This window comes from Phoenix dactylifera, chromosome 16 (assembly GCF_009389715.1).
Source record: "Phoenix dactylifera cultivar Barhee BC4 chromosome 16, palm_55x_up_171113_PBpolish2nd_filt_p, whole genome shotgun sequence".
NCBI classification, from domain to species: Eukaryota; Viridiplantae; Streptophyta; class Magnoliopsida; order Arecales; family Arecaceae; genus Phoenix; species Phoenix dactylifera.
The window spans coordinates 5,483,826-5,505,430 of NC_052407.1; the positions used below are offsets into that span (position 1 = coordinate 5,483,826).

General features: G+C 38.8%; 1 protein-coding gene across 2 annotated transcripts; it reads left to right on the forward strand.

Moving 5' to 3' along the window:
• The first annotated feature begins 14,443 nt into the window (after window positions 1–14,443).
• LOC103723082 (glycosyltransferase BC10-like) lies at window positions 14,444–19,768 on the forward strand. Of its 2 annotated transcripts, none has more exons than XM_008813890.3 (3): window positions 14,444–14,840; window positions 14,911–15,547; window positions 18,656–19,768. In XM_008813890.3, exons 2-3 carry the CDS (start codon window positions 15,035–15,037, stop codon window positions 19,295–19,297), a joined length of 1,155 nt encoding a protein of 384 aa, XP_008812112.2. In that variant the 5' UTR covers window positions 14,444–14,840; window positions 14,911–15,034; the 3' UTR covers window positions 19,298–19,768. The 2 variants fall into 2 exon arrangements, with proteins under 2 accessions (XP_008812112.2, XP_008812113.2); XM_008813891.3 differs by having other exon boundaries at window positions 14,932–15,547.
• The last annotated feature ends 1,837 nt before the right edge of the window (window positions 19,769–21,605 follow it).

Below are 21,605 nucleotides of genomic sequence, written 5' to 3' on the forward strand. Positions count from 1 at the left end.
CGTGCGCGGAAGCGCCGGGAAGCCGGAGGGCGCCGTTCAGCCGGGGCTGGTGCTCGAGACTATCGACGAGGACAAGCCGTGTGAGTTTGGGGGGGATGTGCGGGTGGGCTTGGGTTTGTTGCCGGGGAGGCCTGGGAGTTGTGATGCTTGGGGAAAGGGGAGGATGCGGCGGTGCGCCTATGCATTGGATTGAGTGGTTTTGGCTACATATCTTATCATTTTTTAGCTTTTTTTTTTGGTATCAATTTGTGAAAAAAATAGTTTTGCTCTTTATTTTTTGTTTCAATTTTTGATTTTTGGAATCATGAATGAAAAATATTGGGCAAGAAATTCTCATATGGTGCTTCCCCTTAAGGCATTTGGAGATAATTAATGTCTTCCTTGTGAGTACATGACGCTATTTTCTCCTTTTTTCCAAAAAAAATTCACAATATGCAGCTGATATTCTGCAAACCCATCGATCGTACAGATATACATTGCTGGTTCTAAAGATTTTAGAAATAGAATTGGAGAGTATATCTGTAACCTAATCTCCATCTGGTTGTTCTCTAACTACTTTCCAACTATTGTATCAAAAATCCTAAAATTTCTTTATTATCCTATTTGACATTCTTATCCTATTGAGCTCAACCCAAGTTAAATTATGAAAAGCCAGGAATTACGAAATCTTCCACAACTTGCTAAGGAATATTTAGTGACAGTGACAGATCCATCCCTCCACTTGCTTGGAATCTTAGTTATTATTAATTTTGAGGCCTTGTCCTCCTTCTCCTCTAAGTCTCGTTAATTAGGAATCCTTATTGACAGGCTCTATAAAGGTTAATTTTGATCGAGGGTTCTATCAGGCTTGAGGCTTCATCCACCTTGGGAACATTTGTTTATTGGGAAGTATTGGGAAACCCTATCCACAAGCTTTCTGAAGGCTAATTTTTGACGGACCAATGTACCATTGCTCTACTTCTGCTAGTGCGAGTTTCCTAGAGTGAAATAGCCATGGTCATGTTTTGCTGGTGGGAGGGGTCCCTCTTCATAATAGGTCAATTTTGATAGTTTAGCTTACTGCTACTTCTAATGGCATATCCACTAACATGCTACGATTAATGGGAGGTTTGGCAATGCATACCCAGTTTAGAGCATTGAAAAAAGCAATTAATTTGTAGACTTCTTGTTTTGGGCAGGGTTTCTCTTGCTCATGCACAAAAGAAAAGTATATACTTTTTTTTGGTAAAACCTGATTTATTAAATCAATCTAATAAACGTACATCCGCGTGGATCAAAAATAAAATATTCAAAAAATCTAAAGAAATTTACAATAAAGGAGTCTAAAAGGTAATTCTTGCATGATTAGTCACGTATATTGCCATGCAATTAGCTGCACAGGTAGTTTCTTTGTAGAAAGTATTTTTCACAAACACAATTCAAGAACTACGGTGTCTTTTCTTCTCTATTGCCTATGGCCTAAGTATCCTAGAACATAATTGCCATTATGCCGCACTGCAATATCAATGTTAAAGTAGAAACCATGAAACATTTTCCTATAAGGCGCTATTGTTGTAACAACACTTTTCCAAACAAATCAAAAGGATTGATTAACTCAATCTTATTCTGTGGGAGTGCTCGTTGAACTACACAATCTCTCAATTTGAATTGCAGATTATTGTCGGCAACAATGAAGATGAGACTCTTAAATGAATCTGGGATACTAATGACTTTTTCTGTTAAAAGTTGTCATGAGACATTGATTTTTTGGTAGCGCCGAAACTCCTATATATGAAGGTATTTGGAGGGCCCCATTTCCATAGAAAATTGAGTGGTTTAATGTCCTGCTATATATGAATAGCACGTAATTCTAATTGCGGATAATCTAGGGGATTTGGACTCTCTACATCTCATGCTTTAGTTCTATCTGATGTATATGGGTAATGTAGATCACTTGTTTTTCTTTATTTTTGGATAAATAGAAGATCATTAGTTCAAATTGTAGTTTTTTTAATCAGATTTAGAAATATTTGAGTCTACTGCTTAACCTTCCTTTTCTCTCCCTCTTAAACATAATGAATTACTCTTGGAATGGATGGAATCCAATCTAAAAGGAGCTCCATTTCGGGTGAAAACAATTGCTTATGCAGTGAACTGGCAGATTTGGTTACCAAGGAATGACAGGATTTTCCAATCAAAGATTGGAAACAATCTATCAGGACCTACTTTCCAATCAGATATTGGACCAAAATTTGTACCAGGGAAGTGCCAAAAAAATCAGACTTTGTTTTGCCCAGTGAAACTCTGAGATTTTGGTACATAATAAGTTTCTAAAACTTATTTGTCTCTCCTTCCTTCTTTCTTCTACTATTCTTTTCCTTGCTTTTCCTTTTTCTGGAGTTCCTTTTGTTTTCTTCATTTTTTTCCTTCAATTAGATTTTTTTACCAATCTTTTATCCAAAAAATGACTACACATGTGAAAAGCCTATATTGTTTTGTTTTGAACAATTTTCTATGACTATCAATTTAAAAAGAAATAAGAATATATAACATTAGACATATTGGTAACTAAGCACATGCAATGCATGCTTGAGAAAAAATAGATAAATTATATTTATACAATGTAAAGAATATTGTTTGAAAAATAAATGATATTACATAAATTAGTTGGCATGAAGGTAAGAATTAAACAAAAAGTATTACCATATGGGGATTGAATATGTGAATTATCTAATTTTAACAGTTAGAAATAAATGATATTACATACATACGTACATACATACATCTCAAAAGAGAAACCAACTTGGGGCATGTAATGGGGTATTATTCAAATATGAGATTATTGGTGCAATGGGGTACTATTCTATATTGGAAAAGATGCTTTGTGGCATTCATCATGGGTATATGGAGCTGCTCAAGCCCATAATTGATAGGCTGGCAATTTAATAATCAATTATCCTCTAGAAATAAATTCTACCAGTGATCCCAAATGTGGTGACATAAACTTTTTGCATGCACAAAACCAGCTTCCAGTAGAAGTTATGCATGCCCAATCAGCTACTTAAATTGTTAGAGCAAACATCTTGTCCAAATATTCTCAATAAAACAAAACTTTAAGGAAGCATAATATTAGATATTATTTGTGTCAGCTCAAGAGAGATTCTACGTTATACTAGCTTTGCTCAGATTGGTTAAAGTTATTTGGAGTTTGATTGTTAAATTAGTCAGGCTGGGACTACGACCGGGCCTATAGCTTGATGGCTGGAATGTTGGATCATGTATATGCCAGGCTTGGGCCTCAGTATAATAACAATTTTCATTCTAATTTTCCGTTATTATTAAAAATCTTAAACTCTCTTTGAATTTATATTAAAACTTCTCCAACCGAATAGTATAACTACAATTATTGTCCATATCAAGAAAAGAAAGTCGACAAACAATCATAAGATTGTGTGTTTCCTTATATATCTCTTTTTCTTTGATTGATGTTTCCTCATATATCTCGATTGTAGTATTATTTAACTGCCAATATTTTTAAAATAACACGTAGCTTTGTGTTTATTTAGTATCAAAGAAAAATATTTAGTATATATTACTGAATATGTACTAAATCCCTCTCTTGCTTTGTTTTTATGGAACAAACTGGGCAAGTGTTTTTTTTAAAAAAATAGAGAAAACTAAACACAGGTCAGTATCAACCCACGGAATCGGAAGAGCCCACGAAAACTAGGCCACCATTTTCGTGGCCAGGTACCGCGGGCGAGGCGTTGCGGCGGTTATAGACTCAGGTTCTTCTCCGGGACCCGAGATTCCCCAAATTTTCTTTTCGATCCCGTACACTCCCATCGCTATCATACCGTTGCCCCGATGTTTATCCGGTCATATATATATATATATATATATATATATATATCGAGTAGACTCCGATTTCCTATCGAAGTCCAAAACGTTTCTACACTCCGTTTTCTTATCGGAGTCCAAAACTCTTATACCATCTGTTCTTCTTATTTCCCCGGAGAGGAGAGACAGCGGAAAGAAGAAGAAGAAGCAGAAGAACTCTTGGCTCTAATGGGGAAGACCACGAGACTGTTCGGCCGGTGCGTGAGGAGCGTGATGAAGGCGCTGTGCCGGGTGCGGGACTCGTACGTGAGGAGCCTCACGGAGTTGTCCGGGAGCATGCAACACGCGATGGCCATCGGGTGCGGGAGTTTCACGGTGATGGCTCCGAGCTATGGCTTTCCGATGGAGATGATGAGTTCTAGGGATACGAGAGAGATTTCCCGGCCGTGCGCGGAAGCGCCGGGAAGCCGGAGGGCGCCGTTCAGCCAGGGGGTGGTGCTCGAGACTATCGACGAGGACAAGCCATGTGAGTTTGGGGGCGATGTGCGGGTGGGCTTGGGCTTGTTGCCGGGGAGGCCTGGGAGCTGTGATGCTTGGGCAAAGGGAAGGATGCGGCGGTATGCCTGTGCATTGGATTGAGTTTATTTAGCTTTTTTCTTTGGTATCAATTTGTGAAAAAAAATAGTTATGCTCTTTATTTTTTTTCATTTTTTGATTTTTCGAATCATGAATGAAAAATATTGGGCAAGAAAATTCTCATATGGTGCGAGATAATTAATGTCTTCCTTGTGAGAACATGACACTATTTTCTTCTTCTTTTTTTCAAAAGAAAATTCACAATATGCAGTTGATATTCTGCAAACCCATCGATCGTACAGATATACATTGCTGGTTCTAAAGATTTTAGAAATAGAATAGGAGAGTAGCTTGTGGGATTTTGTGTAAAATACCCAAAAGATTAAGTTTAATCCAGGAGCCATAAGCTGGTAACTACCCCGTTTAACCATCCGGTCAACTTTAAAAGGATTACGCTGTAGATGGACGTGACAACCCACCCTTTTTTCAAGCCGTCGGCGTAGGCGTCGTAGCACCGTATGCAGTTGTAGCAGCCAGGGGCACGCGCGTCCCGTGCCTCGCAGAGCGAGCCGGCGCAAGGCATTCCCCAGGACTCCTGCGCTATCTTGGCCGTCGGATGGCGTGTCCCTGATGACTTTGTGCGGTTGGGGTCGCACCACGGCGGACCACAGCAACTTCTCCGCACCAAGGGCACGTCATAATTTTAAAAGAGGAAGAAAAAAGTATGCAATTAAGTACTCATAACGGGATTACATTGGAGGATTGCATTAAATTGCACGCAGAAGAAGCGGAATTTCCATTATATCATAAACATGTAAAAGATGATGAAATTCAAGTTCGCACTTTTCGCTGAAGATATATGAGAGAAGGCATGCATTGATCATAAACAATTAGGCAAAATTTGATCCTTCTTCAGCTTAAAACATCAAGGAAATCCAAGAAATCTTCATTTGTTATTGAAACTTCCACATAAAGAACAAAGGTGACACATAGTGAACTAGTGATGCAAACTGTGAATCAGAACAAATAACAAATCAAGAAACATTTCTGCCCCATATATATTATGAAAAAAATCATTATAAGATTTTCTTCTCTTTTGAACTATTGACACGGAAGATAGTCAAGAGATCTTTAGCTTAACCAAGATATCATCTATCTCCGTGGAATTCTTGGCTTGCTGGTCTTGATTAATCAAGAAACCCACAATCAGGGATTTTAGAAAAAAAGCTGCGAAAAGAAAACAATTTCAAGACCTATAACCTCATTCTATACGTGATATTCTTGCTAGCCGAATTCTTGTATTTGTTGTATTTTACTACTAATCCTTTGGGAAAGAAACCTCAAATTTGTACGAAGAAGAAGAAGAAACCTGAAATGTGAACCCGTCGGGATTATTACCTCCAGGAACGTCAGTAGGGTTTGGTTGGTGGTGTGTCTAAAGAAGCTCAGGTAGTCCGGCCGCTGCCGGAGATTCTAGCACACCCCGCTCCTGAGAAGACACCGATCCGCCGCAGCCTGCACCATGGCATCGCTGATCGTCAGCGGCAGAACCACACCATCGAGCTTCTCAGGCTGCGGGTACACCACGAGAAAGGTAATGGTGGAGGTCAAGATCATCGCAAATGCTTCCTCAATTCGGCGGAGCCGCAAGGACAAGAGCAGACGCCGGCCAGAGAGGCAGGCCACGACAAGGATGGCGAAATGGAGGAGGTGGATGAGGCATTGGGCGGCAACAGCGTCCTCGAGGAAGGTGGAGCAGTGGGGGGAGGAGCTGAGCGGGGGGAGGAGGAAGACGCTCGGTGCAGCGCGGGAGATGGTGAGGGAGACCAGCAGGGCGCCGATGAGGCCGAGCACTTGGAAGGTGGTGGTGAGGAGCTTTTTGAAGGAAAGCATGGCTTCAAGAAGGTGATGGGCTGATGGCTTTGGTTCTTGGTTCTTGATGGTTTCGTTCTTTGGGAGGGTAGGCCTTGTATGTTACATTAGATCGTTGGAGTGGTTAATGCTTTCAGTAATGACAAGAGGTTCAGAGAACGTCCTCTTCCTCTTCAGTCTTGATTTCGTGTATGCACTACAGAAGAAATTAGCTTTTCCGGCACTTTTTAGAGCCTGTGATGCCGCTTATAATCGCCAGTAATTTTAGCATCGATGCTTTGATAAGCATTGCAAAAGCATCAGAGAGGTGGGGGAGAAAAGTTTTTTTGCCGATGCTTTCATAAAACGTCAACAAAAACTTAAGCTATGCCGGCGCTTATAAGCATCGGTCTAGTTTGGAGTCCGCCGATGCTAAATAGCATCTGCGAAAATCGAAGATAGGTCGTAAATGTCGACATAATAATTTTTTTAAAAAAATATATATTTACAAGAGAAAAAGATGCTACACACCTGAATAAATGATGGAAGAGGGCCTAGGGTTTGGGCCCTTCCGGAGGAAATTGATGAACTTTTAGTGGGATACTCAAACACTAGGTACAAAAGGGGTTTTCCGCTCTTGTCCACATGTTCCACACTCAGCAATCTAGAAACCAAAACGTAAAATCCAAAGGAAAGAAACAAATTTGAATTAACAAAAAAAAGAGAAAGGGAGAAGAGAAAGATCTTGAATCAAAATGAGATAAAGAAATTAGGGCGTTCGAACCGGGGAAGCTTGCTCCTAGCCTTCTGTAACATGCTTTCCACCGCTTCTCCTGACCACCCTTCTGTTTCTTCATCCACTGCCAAGCCTCTGTTGCCACTTTGATACCACCCTCTAAAACATCAGCCGCCTGTGCTAGACCCTCAGTCTGCTAGTCTTCGTGATGGGCCCCCTCTTTGTCGCCGTCCCAAAGCCTCTTGCCTTTCACGATGTAAAGGACAGAGGCACCGAGAAGGTAGTGGAGCTAGCGACGATGCTGGAGGGGCAACGGCGGCCATCCTCTATGTGGCGTCAGCAGTGAACTAGGCACCGGAGTGGGTTGTGGGAATAGGAGTCGGACTGTGGTCGGGGGTCAGGTTCTGCAAATCAAGATCCTAGGGCATGCGACGATGGGGGCATTCAAGAGGAAGGTTGAGGGAGAGGAGAAGATGGAGAGGGAGATACAACAGAGGACAAGGGAGGTCGCGATTGTGTTTGAATCCAGTGGGACCGCAAAGAAGCTTGTCTATCGCCGCCATGGCGTCGACCTTCTCCAGCTCCTCTCTTCGCTCTAGAGATCAGAAGGGGTTAGGAATCGGAGGATTTGTGTGGGTGGGTGTGGGAGGAAATGGCCCTCCAACAATGCTTTAGAGAAAGCATCGTGGGGGTGGGGGCAGGTGGTACACTCCGACGACGCTCTAAAGAAAGTGTCGAGAGGGGGAGTTCATTTGGACTCCGATAATGCTTTAGAGAAAGCATCGTGGGGGTAAGGGCGGTGGTTTATTTGGACTCCGACGACACTCTAAAGAAGCGTCGGAAAGGGGGGTTCATTTGAACTCCAACGATGCCTTAGAGAAAGCGTCATGGGGGTGGAGGCGAGGGTTTATTTGGACTCACGCTCTACAGAAAGCATCGGGAGGAGGAGTTCATTTGGACTCCGACGACGCTTTTAAGCGTCGTCTAATCAACCCTCTTTTATTTGGCCTCTGACGACGCTATCTAGCATCATAATAATATCATGGTTGCCCATGCTATTTAAAAGCATCGGTATATTTGGACGCCGCAACTAAAATTACCAACGCTTCTATCTAGCATCGACAGGTGAATATCGAGATAGCCCATTTCTTCTGTAGTGATATTAGACTATTTGGATGTGCTTGTAAGCCTTGTACCATAACGGCATTATTATGGTGTACGATGATCCTCCATTGTTTATCGGTTGGGACCCAGAACTAAGCGAGCTAAGCTTTTGACAAGAGATCTCATATGAATCTCGCATGCTTAATTACGTGATGCATGGAAGATCTGACGCGCATCTCGAGGTGTGATATGCATCCAATATTGCATTGGATAGAAAAATGGCTCAATGAACATTGGACCGCTTACTTTGTGGAGCATCTCTAGCTTCTTTGGTGCATGCACTGCGCATAGAACGTTGCATTTGAGAACTAAAAGATCGAGCAAACATCAGCTCCAAATAATTCTAGCTTCTCTACTGATGAGTGAGAAATGATGATGTTACAAAAACATTAACAGGGACGACATAAGTGAGTTCATGGGCCTGGTCATTGGTTAGACCTACTAAAATGGTTCAGGTCCTTTTAGTATAAATAAAATAAATGAATGAAAAAAAATGGAGCACGTGCTAACCCTGGACTTGTGATGTTTTCCAAGCAGCAGTATTTCCTAAGCAGCCAGACCGGAGATATTCTGCAAAAGATACGCACGTGCTAATAGCTAGCCTACCAAACCCCAAACACTTGGACAATATCCAATGCAAGCATGCATTCGGATGCATTGCCCAGCATGAAACAAGAACATATATATCCAACATGAAAACAGATCCAGTGACCCAAACCTGAACCTACCAAACCCCAAACACATGCATTAGGTTGGGTCCAACCAGGTTGGGTTTGTCCAAGGAGAGCTTAATTATGATGGTTATGTTGGTGGCTTAATTGTAGAATTAAGGATTGAGTTTGGATTGTTGAGTAAAGAGCTACAATTATAGAAAATGAAGTTGAGGTATAGGTTGCACTGAGAGCTGATCACGAACCGGACCTCGAGTCTAAACCCTATTCATTTTTAGTCGGGCTTCGGACTAGGCCTATTTAAAATTTGACCTTTTATATGCCCAAGCCTGGCTCATGATCGGCCTAGTTGCACCGAATGTTACGGTGTGGTGCGCTAATCTATTTATATATTTATAGCAAAAAAAGAAAACAATGTGGTAAATATATTGTTTCTGCTCTTACCACTTAGGTAATTGCTTTTATCGATGAATCAGGTCGGCGATCTATTTAACACAAGCCATTGATCAATACATAATGCATTTGTAGTGAAAAGCAAAATATACAAAGAACACAAATGGTTTCTAATTGTTAGACCTATGCTCGTCCTCTCTTTTTTTGGGTACATACTGGGGTCATCCTTCACTGGCACTGGACTCGTCGAGGTCACCTGCGCCATCCGGGCCGTCAGATGGCATATTCCTGATGAGTTTGTGTGGCAGGGATCGCACCACAGCAACTCCGCTGCACCAAGGGCATATCACAAGACTAGATAGATAAAAGAAAACAAGGATAAGAAAAGGCAGCGCATTTGATCCTTCTGCTCAGCTTTAACGATCAATAAAACCCAAAAAATCTTCCTTAATTTCTGGGTAAAACTTTTACATGTAGCTTGGAAGGAACTAGTGATACAAATTATGAGTTAGAATAAATAGAAAAAAACGTTTCTGCGACGTAATAAGAACATAATCCATATACGAAAATTCTTTTTATTTGAATCATTAACATAGAAAATAGACATGAAATATTTAGCTTAACTATGCTTTGCTGGTCTAGAATCAAGAATCCCACAATCTTGTTTTTTTTAAAAAAAAAAAACTTTGAAAAGAAAAACATTCTCAAGGTCTATAATCTAATGCTAACGATTTTCTAACTTACAAGAATCCATTGCCTCGGGATTCTTTAAATCGGTCTAATTTTAGAAAACTCGACTCGACTCCATGGGTTCTTTAAATCGGGTCTAAGCGGGTCGGGCTGGGCCAAATCACAGGTCAAGCTGACCCATTTGCAGCCTTAGCTAAAACTTTACCCAACCTAACAAGATGATGATTTAAGTTTGGGTGCAGATCTGATTATTATGAACTTAATCAAAAGCATACCTATACCTGATAGTTTATCCAATATGTGACAATAATATATAATTTTACCAACATGTTTCTTGTATTTCTTATAAAACTTGTTAATTATGTGTTACCATTAATTTATTATTGAGAACTTTTGAGACAATAATGAAGAAAATGTGCTTTCCAATAATAATACTAGCTCAAGATGTGGACCCTGTCCAATCATACATAATCCAAATCTGAAATAATCTGAAACAACCTAATCCCCTCATCCCTAGAAGACTCAATTTCTACGTAATCCTAACTTACTTAATTCTCAAATAGATAAAGTTGGGGTCTTATAGACTCGAACCTCCAAGAATCTAGATCCAGAATATGAGGTACTTGGACTTCAACCGAGTAGACAACACCTTGACTCTAAATATAGCTAGCAAGTGTATCTTTAGAAACACAATTTTCACAAGAAGTGTCTACTATCATAGACCAAAAATTGGGCAATGCTTGACAGTCCAATTATAAAGCTTATTCTACATACCTTATATCTTAGGGGTGATCACAAAACCTAACTCGTACTAGCCTACCAAGAATCAACTCAAAATGAACCCAATTACAAATTAGTGGTTTGGGGTTTAGCCCTTCATGGGGTTGCTCAAAGTGATCTGGTTGGGAACCAACCAACTCCCCGGCCCAAGATAATTGATAGTTCTCGAATTCTTTTCATATAGTTTAGTTCATTAAAACATAGGTTATAGAATTTGGCAGATAGAATAGGCTATGAAGTTGTATTTTAATAAATTTTATCCTTAATTAATTTATCTATTATATATTCTACATTCCTGGTTTATTTGAAGTTAAATTTGATGTTATTATTGTATTCTTTGCATATCATGGTTTGCTTTGCTTTTTAGTTACATATGAATGATGCATGAAAACATAGACTTGTCGGTGGCTAGGTCTAGATTTATAAAATAAATGAGTTGGATATAAGTTTACATTTTTTCCAATTGGATTATAAATGAATCAGGTATCGGTTGAGAGTTTTAACTTGAACCTGGCTTGACCAGACCCAATCCATTGTCATCTACTCGGTGTAATTTGGACTTAAAAGCTTAGATTTTATAAGTTGGTTGATTATTAGAGACTTAAAAAAGCAGCTTATTTTGACGAACGTAGTCTCCGAAGTTTCTCTTCTCATCCATCCATTTCTAGGATTCTACTCCACGTCCACTTAAGTAACACATGTTGGGTTTTTTAGCTAGTTCTCAACTTTTTTTGGCCTTCCAAATCCGCCAGCCATGCATCTCTGGCTCTCTGCTTGTTTCAAGTCCTAATGTTGATATTGAAAGTCCTGCGTTATAATGTTCCAAATAGGTTGACTAAAGTGAGAGAGACTTTGCCTCACATGAATTCAGTCAATAGCTACCAGTCAAGTTTACTCGCTCACCCACATATGACAGTCAAGAAGTCTACCAGTCAATAGCGTAAGTGACTCCAATCCAAGATCGTGCAATCACGGGTTCAGATTCTAGACCTTTCACATTTTATCGATGCATAAAGATTGAGATATTTGTAGCATCATTGTAGCAATGTCACGAATTCATCCTTGAAAGAACTACAACAATCGTCCAATTTTGACTCCAATTATTCTATACTTTTACTTACCTTTTTCGTCTGATTATTTGTTGTATACTGCCAATGTCAATGCTGCCAAAGAAATAAAAAAGCTAAATAGGCCTCTTCATTTTTCTTTGAATAATACCCAAATGCTTGCATCAAGCAAAAGCTCTCAAATTGTAACTTTTCCAATTCTGTAAATATATCGCATGGCTAGTTTATCAAATGAACGACGAATTTATAATCGGTTCATCAACTCAGTTGTCCTTCCCTTTACAGAAAGGTGCTTTATGAATAAAAAATCAAAACATTAATAGAACTACCTAATGCAGTGTACAAAGTGATATTCTTAGATAGATCGGGCATTGGTCTAGCTTCCAGTGATAGTATATATACTACCACACTTTCCAATTTTTCAATTTCACAGTGCTTCCACTTTTAATCTTTGCACACTTTCTCTAATTCAAAACCTATTATACCTAGAATTCCTCACCAATTTTTCCACCTAGCAAGTCTAATCTCTGTCTCCATATTTTTAGACTCTTCTCTTGAAATATTTCCGGCTTTATTGGTTAAACAATCAACGATCCATTACTCACATTTTTTTTTTTCAAAAAGTCCGTAGCTAATTGCTTTTGAATCTTGTAGAATTTCAAATTTAATTACATAATCTATATACAAAATATCTGCTTGCAGCATACATAATAACTAATTATATAAAAAATCAAATGGAGGAACATACGTGCTATCCGTCATGTACTTTTCTTGCGCCGCACTCTGAGTTTTCATAAATAAAAGCCGTGTGAAGTAATTGAAATTTTGCTAATTTCAATGCCAAATCCTCTGATTCATGCAAGTAGTGGCTGCCCCCTAAGGGCTCGTTTGGTTCGCGGGAAAAGAAAGAGGAAAAGCGTAGTCAATGAAAAAGTAATGAGATGCCTCTTATTTGGTTGGAGTTTTCAAAGAAGAGAGATGGAAAAGTTGTATTTCCATAGGAATAAGATTCCCACATTTCATGAGAAAGTAACTTTCCCATATTACTCTTCCCATAAGGTGGGAATCACTTTATTTTTATTTTTTTTTCCAAAAAGGCCCTTCAGCATTAAAGAAGCATTAAAGAGGCATTGAAGACCTAATTTTTATTAAGGCATAATAGGAATTATACATAACTTTTCTAGGAAAGTGGATGGCCAACCAAACATAAGCACTTTGAAAATTTGTCACTTTCCCATGGTCAACCAAACATGCCAAAAGTACTTTCCTAGGCATCCTCTTCCTAGGAATTTGTTTTCCAGGAATCATATTTCTAGAAGGAAAAATGCTTCCCACGAACCAAACGAGCCCTTAAGTTCCTCTCGCGTCCTCCTATTGCATTGTTTGGGGGCGTATGGTATGGAGTGATCGTCCCAGGATCAAGGATGATGTAGGAGGAGGTGATGAGATCACCACGTTTGGTTGCACCACGGTGATATTATGTGACAGTGATCCTAAATCGCCTCCACTCCTCAAATCACCGCCCAACCCGGTGATGGAATACCCGTTCTTGAGGTCAGAAATTCAAGATCATCCCATGGCAGTGATTCTGAGTTGAAAGTTAAAGACAAAAATACCCCCCAATTTAGTAGAAAAATTGATATATCAATATACCATCAATATATTATATCAATGTTATATATATATAATATTATGTTGATATTATATATTATATTAATGATATATATTATATTATAATATATTACTAGTCATATTATTATCATATTATTATTGAAGGATATTTTTAAATTATAGTAGAAATATATTATTATATTTTATATTTATATAATGAAAATATCTAATATATTACTCTTATTTACCTTTTTTTAATCAAAATAATTATTAGTATTAAAAAATTATTATAAGTATAAATAAAAATATTAATTCTATAATGAAAAATAACATATTTTTATAAGATTAATAATTTATAGGAGTAATAAATATATTTTTATAAAATATATTAATAATTAATATATTGATAAATATATTAATATTTTATCATAATATATTTTATATGATTAATAAATATATGATAAGGGCTACTAAAAGTAGAATATGTGACAAAATTATGGAGGTATTATAAAAATTAGCATATTAACTTATATTTTTGATTCATTAGAATTAAAAATATATAAAAAATCTATCTAAAATATATTAAGTGTATTTGTGGTATTATGTAGTCTTTGATCTTGGATCCCTGTACCATACCAAATAAGTTACTCATAGATACCCGAAGATTTTTAATCACTGGACTATGGCCTACTATATGCATTGATTTTAGATCATTGGAAATCAAATTATCCCAGCATTCGGATCATCGGAAACCACTTTGTTTGCTTGGAAGACCCTTGACTCCAGGAAGCCACTCCACGGATGAAAAGGAGCACCTCTCTAGCATCACCAACCGTCCAAAATATGGCCGTCCCCATCACGGCTGGAATTCAACCACAACATGGACTCGGATCATCTTCCACTAAGGTGACCAGTTGACTACACTTGCGAAGACTCTGAATGCTCCCACTCCATGTCCTTTTCATGATTCCATTTTCCCTCCACTTCCGTTGAGATTATTAGTTAATTACAGGTTACCCTTCTTTCTCTCTCTCAATTTCGATTCCTTTCAGCAGCGCGAAGACTTCTCTAGCTTTCGTTTGGCCCTTCCTATCACTCTCGCGCTTCCGTGGCTCTCCTTCACTCCACAGCTCCCTCTCCCGGATCCACGGCTGCCTTGGCGGTTTCCGAACTCTTTCGTATTCTTCACGGCGCTGGAAGAGCCCGAAAACGTCGCCTATTTATTCGCCAGTTTCCGAGAGCCATGCGGACATAAATATCATATAGGGAGAGTACTTAACGGCCAAACTCAGTCCTCATCTTGGGTTTCCTTCTCAGGATGATCTCTGCTTCTCGGGAAGCTCTCGGATAGGAATCAGCCGGAATTGGAGCTTCCCGAAGGTAAAGATCGGATCTTTTCGCTGTTTTCGATCTAAAGATGCGATCTTGGAGTTTGTTCTGAGGGAAGTGTAGTAGTTTTTCTGGAATTCGAACTCCCACAAGGTAAAGATCGGATTTTTTTCATTTATTTTGATCCAAAGATGCAATCTTGGAGATGTTCTAAATGAAGTAGTTTTGCTCGAATTTTGTGGAGTTCTTGTTGCGGAATTGGTATTGGATTGAGTGGAATACTTGGGATTGAAGTCGCCAGAAGTGAAAAAAATCTCTTTTTTGGCGGCTCTTCTGATCTGGTTAAGATGCAAGATAGGGTTTTGACATCGGAGGATGGCAAGGATTCTTCGCAGAGGACCCAGTCAAGGGTTTTTCCGTCGAGGATTCTCAAGTTTCTCACGCTGTTCGTGGTTCTGGGTGTCGGATTCTGTGTCCTCGCCACGTATATAACTTGGTATTTTAACCTTCGGGCGATTGGATTCCACGCTCTCCCTGTCATCAAGCCCTGCGTCGTGGAGGAGCAGAGTGAACTTAGACGTTGGATCAAGCCTCCGCCCAGCCTGATGCACAACATGAGCGATGAGGAGCTCTTTTGGCGTGCTTGCTTTGCTCCTCAGGTGCAGAAGTATCCGTTTAAGAGGGTTCCCAAGGTTGCCTTCATGTTCTTGACTAGAGGACCTCTGCCCCTGTCTCCACTTTGGGAGAAGTTCTTTAAAGGGCATGAGGAACTTTACTCCATTTACATCCATTCCCTGCCAGGTTATCAGCCCAACTTCCTGCCATCCTCAGTCTTTTATAAGAGGCAGATCCCTAGTAAGGTGAACTTTTGATTTCTGTTAACTTACCGGCGATTGCTATAGTTCTATTAGTGGTGACCAAGAAAGGCATTTTCTTCCCTTATTGGGATGCCAATTAACTGCTTTTCATGTTGCCCTCTATATTTCTGATATTTTAGTTGATTTAAATTCGATTACATTGTTGATGCCTGGCCATGCAGTTTCCCCGAAGAAGCTAAATTTTAATAATAGTGTTTTCTGATATAAGAAAGTTCTTTTCGAGGATTACGTTTCTGTAATGGTAAGATTGCTCCGTGAAAGCTCGAAATATAGAAATAGCCTCTTCGCACATAGGGATAAGTCTATGTACATTAAACCCTTCTCAGACTCCGGGATGACAAAAGCCTCGTGCACTGCACTGCCTCTTATTTATATTGCATGTATAACTGAAAAATGGGTCAGGATAATGATATCATACTGGTTCTCTTAGGTTTAAATTTAACTTTGATTAAATTCCTGCAATCCCAGTTTATTTAGCAGTACATTATTTCCCTATGTTAACATGCTGTGTTGTGCCATTCCTCTCATTCTGCATCTTGTGTGTCATTAGTATCTCTCCTCAACAGTTCCTTATCTGCAACAATATAGAATTAGCTGTACTATTAGTGAACACTGACAAAATAATAATAGTAGCATAAGTAGTTTGTAGAAGTTGTATAAAATAGACTATGTCTTTTAATGTTTATATTGATTCAGTCTAACCGCGCTAACACTTTCTTATTCCTTGCACCTGTCCCTTTTGTTTGTTAACCATACATATGTTTTTTATAATGCTGGGCCTAGAATTGGTACAAAATAGGATAGGATCTTTGGTTTGTCTGCTAACTGAGCTGTCATAAAGTAATTTGTTAATTAATTTAGAGGGCTTTGTTACTTTTCCCCCCAGTCTTTATGTAAAGGCCTTGTCACTATTGTGGTTAATTGAGAATTGAGAGGGAATCATCTAGAATATGGATGACTAGAAGATTAATTTATTAAGAATTGTCATTCAACTATTCCAAGCATTAATCTAATGTGGAATCTTTTATTACATGTCCAAGAAGTAAACCATGTAATGGAAAGCGAGGAATAATACCACCTTCCCGTAGTCATAGAGAATGATGCCTAGGCTGAACACGTCGAATGGAGATGTCTATGTATTGAATCATAATCTGTTTTCCCAGTGCGATACAGACAATATAAGGTGATCCTTGAGCAGAAGAGTGTGGTACACAGGTGCAAAACTTTGCTTTGCTTTGGGTGAGGTTTAGGCTTGGAGATATCCACGACCTAATCATGTTGGCATAAAATTGATAAAGGTTGCATTTGTAAAGCCATGTACATTGTCATTTGTGAAATTGTAATTGATGAGAGCTTGCAATTGGCTCTAGGAAGCAATTTATAACTTTAAGTTTCCTCTAATTAGAACGTTCCTTTTTATTTGTGCCAATAGGTGTGCCAAATTATGTGACAACCAAATACAAAATTTGCTTCCCAAGAGGTTACCTGATGAAAATGAAATGCGTGGATAGCTTCACGCAAAATGAATATTTAATCTAAAAACAAGGATTCATGTCCCAGTGGTACCAAGGGGACCCGCCTGTACCATATTATTCTAGGAAGTACTGGGATGTGTGTGGGACACTAGTTCTCTCTTGAACTAAGATGTCTCGGCCATCTCGACTGTATTAGATGCGTCCCGACACTGAGGATGCACTGAAATGGTTGGCAAACATTTTTTTCCCTTTCTATTCTTTTCATTTGTTAATGACTTTTTTGGTCCATCCTGATCTTACCATCTCATCCAACTTCCCTATCATTCCAGGTGTAAACTGAGACTGGTCTGGTACCGAGATTTAAAACCCTTGCTAGAACAAAAATTCAGTGCCAAAAACATTCTACCACCAAGGGGAACATTCAGGAGTAATTGCCAAAAAGATACTTAAAGTGATTCTTTATTTAAAATCTCAATCTACTGGACATTGTGTGCCTAGCTAAGTATACTATATTCACATTTTTCTAAACAAATCTAGTTTTGCTGTCTATGGTTGATTAGTTTAAATCAAGGCTTTTTCCTTCCAATTACCTCTTCTAATATAGTTGTGATCTGAGGAAACCTCTTTTGTGATCTAGTGATCTCACATCCTCAATTAAGGTTCAGTCTCGATGTTGAAACCTTACTTGTATGGTATAGATTGGTACAGTCTAGTACCATTAGGCCAATAATTACCAACACAATGCCTCTTGGTGCTAGCATGACAAAAAATGAGATATAGTACCATGTGCCAGTATAGTACATTTCATAGTACATTTCTTGAATTTATGTCCTAAATTCTACCTTGTATGTAACTTTTCCTGATCTCTTTTATCTTTCTTCTAATTTTTTCATTATCTTTTTTTTCTTGATTCTTATACTGAAACTTCAAAAGTTGGAGCAAAACTGCCAAAGCTAATTAAAACTGCCAAAAGCAAAACTACACAGGCCTTGCAAAAACTGAAGCCAAAACTATGTTTTCAAACCTTGGTCATAAAGATTTCATAGCGCTGCTAGTCTGCTACATATTTCTATTTCTTTTAAAAGGATTTAAGATTGCTTGTGCCTTTTTAATTCATGTATGCATAAGAGGCTGCAATGTCATGCAACTTTTTGTTGCCTGCACGAACTATGTTATACAAGGAAGCCAAACTTTTATTGGTGGCTAAAAAGAATCATAAATGATAGCCATGATCATTCCATGTCAATGTGATATCTACATCACTGCAATTTTTTCTTTAACTAAATAGATAGTCCATGTAGATCTTTACATTATGAAAAGCTTTGAACTCATTATGGACAATTGACCAACTTTTTCATCTTGTATCGCTGCAGAACAATATCTGATTATTACTTATTCTGTTCCTTCATGTTTATATTTTAGATTGATTAAATTAGTTAACAGACTTGCTTTAGCCATTGCATGAATGTTGCTTTAACATCCCTTATGTTGCATCTCAAGATGTGATCCTTGTTGAGCAAATGTTGTGAGTGCTTAAATATCTTCTAAGCAGTCACTTAACACAAATTATTCTTTGTGCTTGCTTAGTACCTTGTGTGGACTTTCAATTCAACAGGTAGCTGAGTGGGGGAAGATGAGCATGTGTGATGCAGAGAGGCGGCTCCTTGCAAATGCATTGCTTGATCTATCCAATGAATGGTTTGCCCTGCTATCCGAGTCATGCATTCCTCTATACAACTTCAACATTACCTACCAATACTTGATGAGGTCTAGGTACAGTTTTGTTGGATCATTTGATGATCCTGGTCCTCATGGAAGGGGACGGTACAACCCGAGGATGACACGTGAGGTCAACATTACACAGTGGCGTAAAGGGGCTCAGTGGTTTGCAGTGAATCGAAAACTTGCAATCGATATAGTCAGTGATGCCAAATATTACCCAAAGTTTAGAGATTTCTGCAGGTCATCATGCTATGTGGATGAGCACTACTTTCCCACCATGCTTACAATAGAGTCGCCACATCTTATGGCAAATAGAACTGTCACCTGGGTAGACTGGTCAAGGGGAGGGGCACACCCTGCAACTTTTGGAAGGGCAGATGTTACTGAAGCATTTTTAAAGAAGATTCTTAAGCGCAAGAGTTGTTTTTACAATGATCAGCCGTCGTCAGTTTGTTTCCTCTTCGCTCGCAAGTTTTCTCCAAACACCTTGGAGCCTTTGCTACAATTTGCACCCAGTTTGCTTGGGTTTAAATAATTAGCAGTGAAGTAGTCGAATAGGTTTATGAGGAGGTGTGTGTGTGCGAGTTATTAAAAATTACTAGGTAATTTTACGGCCAAAATATATATTCAAGTAAATTGTTAAATATATAACCAATTTCTTATTTACAGCAAATTATCAGATGCAAGGTTTACCATACAACTCAGATTACAGGTTACAATTGCAAGTTTTCTTGTACAAGGTAATCTGTTCTTTTCATGTTAACTTCATCCTTTTAAGATTCTTTCACAGCTAGCCTTTACAATATCTATTTTCACTCTTATTAGAATTTTAGGTTTTTGTCAAATGTTTCAATTTTGAGGAATATTGTAGCCTGTGATCTTGGAGAACAATTGATGAATTGTATTATAGAGGCCCCCAAAGCTTCCGGCCAGTGGCTGTAAAAAGAGTCCACTATTGTCATTGATCAAACAACACAAGAATAGATTTGTTTCATGTTTTCTCCAAGTTGCTTTTCTTTCTGAATGGTTCTTATTATATTAGTTGATTCCATGACACTTCAGCTGTGGAAGCTAGTGTGCAGGTTACTTCAGATGTCAAATCCTCTCAAAATTGTTTTTTTTTTTTTTGGTAGAAATACAATGGCTACCTATCAATCATTACATTGAAGGAAATGACGCAAAAGGAAAGCCATCTCAAAGCTAAGAGAGACCCAACAAAAGGGAAAACAAGAAAAAGGAAAAACTTCCTTGAACTGCAATTTTGAGTAACAAAGGAAATGATCATTATTATTTGCCCAATTCAGCTCTAGACCTGCGTTATTTTTTGAAGCAAAATTAATGGCTGCTCATCTGACTTTCACCAAATAACAAATTATTTCATCTAGTTGCATGGTTACTGTTCTGATTATATAAAAATTATTATAACATTGTAATGGTTAAAAATATAAAGCCATTATTTAAATGCATGCGTAACATAACAAGGATTCCTACTGAAAAAATACCTGCGCGTAAGCTTACCTCGACAGTCGCATGGATATATGGCTGGCTGCTGGACCGCGGATTCGAATGGATTTTGCCTTTGGCGAACATACTCGAAATATTCTCACTTCCGTATCAACTCGTTCAGAAGCCATCCCATGGCCCGGCTGGGTCCGGGTTGCGAACTTCGCGCGGAGGAACCGGGGATGTTATTTTGTGAGGACAGCCATCTGATCACGAGTCGGAGTATCGAGATCTAAACGCGCCTGATGACGCTTTTCACGGAGAGATCATATCAATGCATGGCGAAACTAAATTCAAATTAAGAAAAAAAAATTAAACAAGATGTATTCTTGGATGACTGTTACTAATTTATCTGTTTTTTGGTCATCTTGCATATCAAGTTGGATTTCTTCTTTTATTCTGCAAGTCAAAAAAAAAAAAATCTTTTTTTCTTCTGATGTTGAGAGTCAAGGCCTAGTTGAATTTCTTCTTTTCTTCTGATGTTGAGAGTCGAGGCCTTAATGCATGACATGGGCTCAGGAGGCGGTGACGCCGCCGAGTCCGACGAAGGGAGGAGTGAAGAGGAGGAGGAGATTCACTGCCTTGATCCTGGGAGGAGGCCGGGATCGCAAAAATGGCCGATAGTGGAGGAGGCGGTGACACTGCTGATGGAGGGAGGAGAGAGGAGGAGGAGAAGAGTGGTGAAAATATTTTTCTTATCGTCATCAACCTGGAGCACATCAAGGCCATCATCATCACCCACAACGTGCTCCTCCTCAACTACCGCGACCCCTCCGTCGCCCCCTTCGTCTAGGAGCTCCAGCACCGCCTCCTCCTCCACCACCGCCACCTCCATTTCGCCGACGACAACTACCAGGTCCTCTCTATTTTACTTGAAAGCTTTAGTGGAGTATATTGCATACTTTTTTTTCAAAAAAAAAAAAAATGTTTGATACTTAAAGTGGTGATGATTCTGGCTGCTTCATTGGAATTTCTAGTGCTTTAAGTTATATATATACTAAGTAACTGTAGATTGTATTTCTTGCTTGTTTTTCTATCTTTTTTCTGATTTCTGATTCTAAATATTTAAGTTTAGGTCGGTAGAAAGAATTTATAGCTCTCCTTCTTCATTCTGAATGCATTTGCTCTTTTTAAAAAATAAAAAACCAATTCCAGGTTTTGCCTGGCTGCTTTTGATGATATGTTCATAGTACTTATGAAGATTTCTTTGTGATGTTTGTATGATGAATATAGCTTGGCTGCGTCAGATGCTTCGTAACTTCAGAAACTGTGTCCTGTGAGAAGAAGCAATCTACTCTTCCAAAAACAGAGAATACTGGATAATTTTGAGTTTATGATTG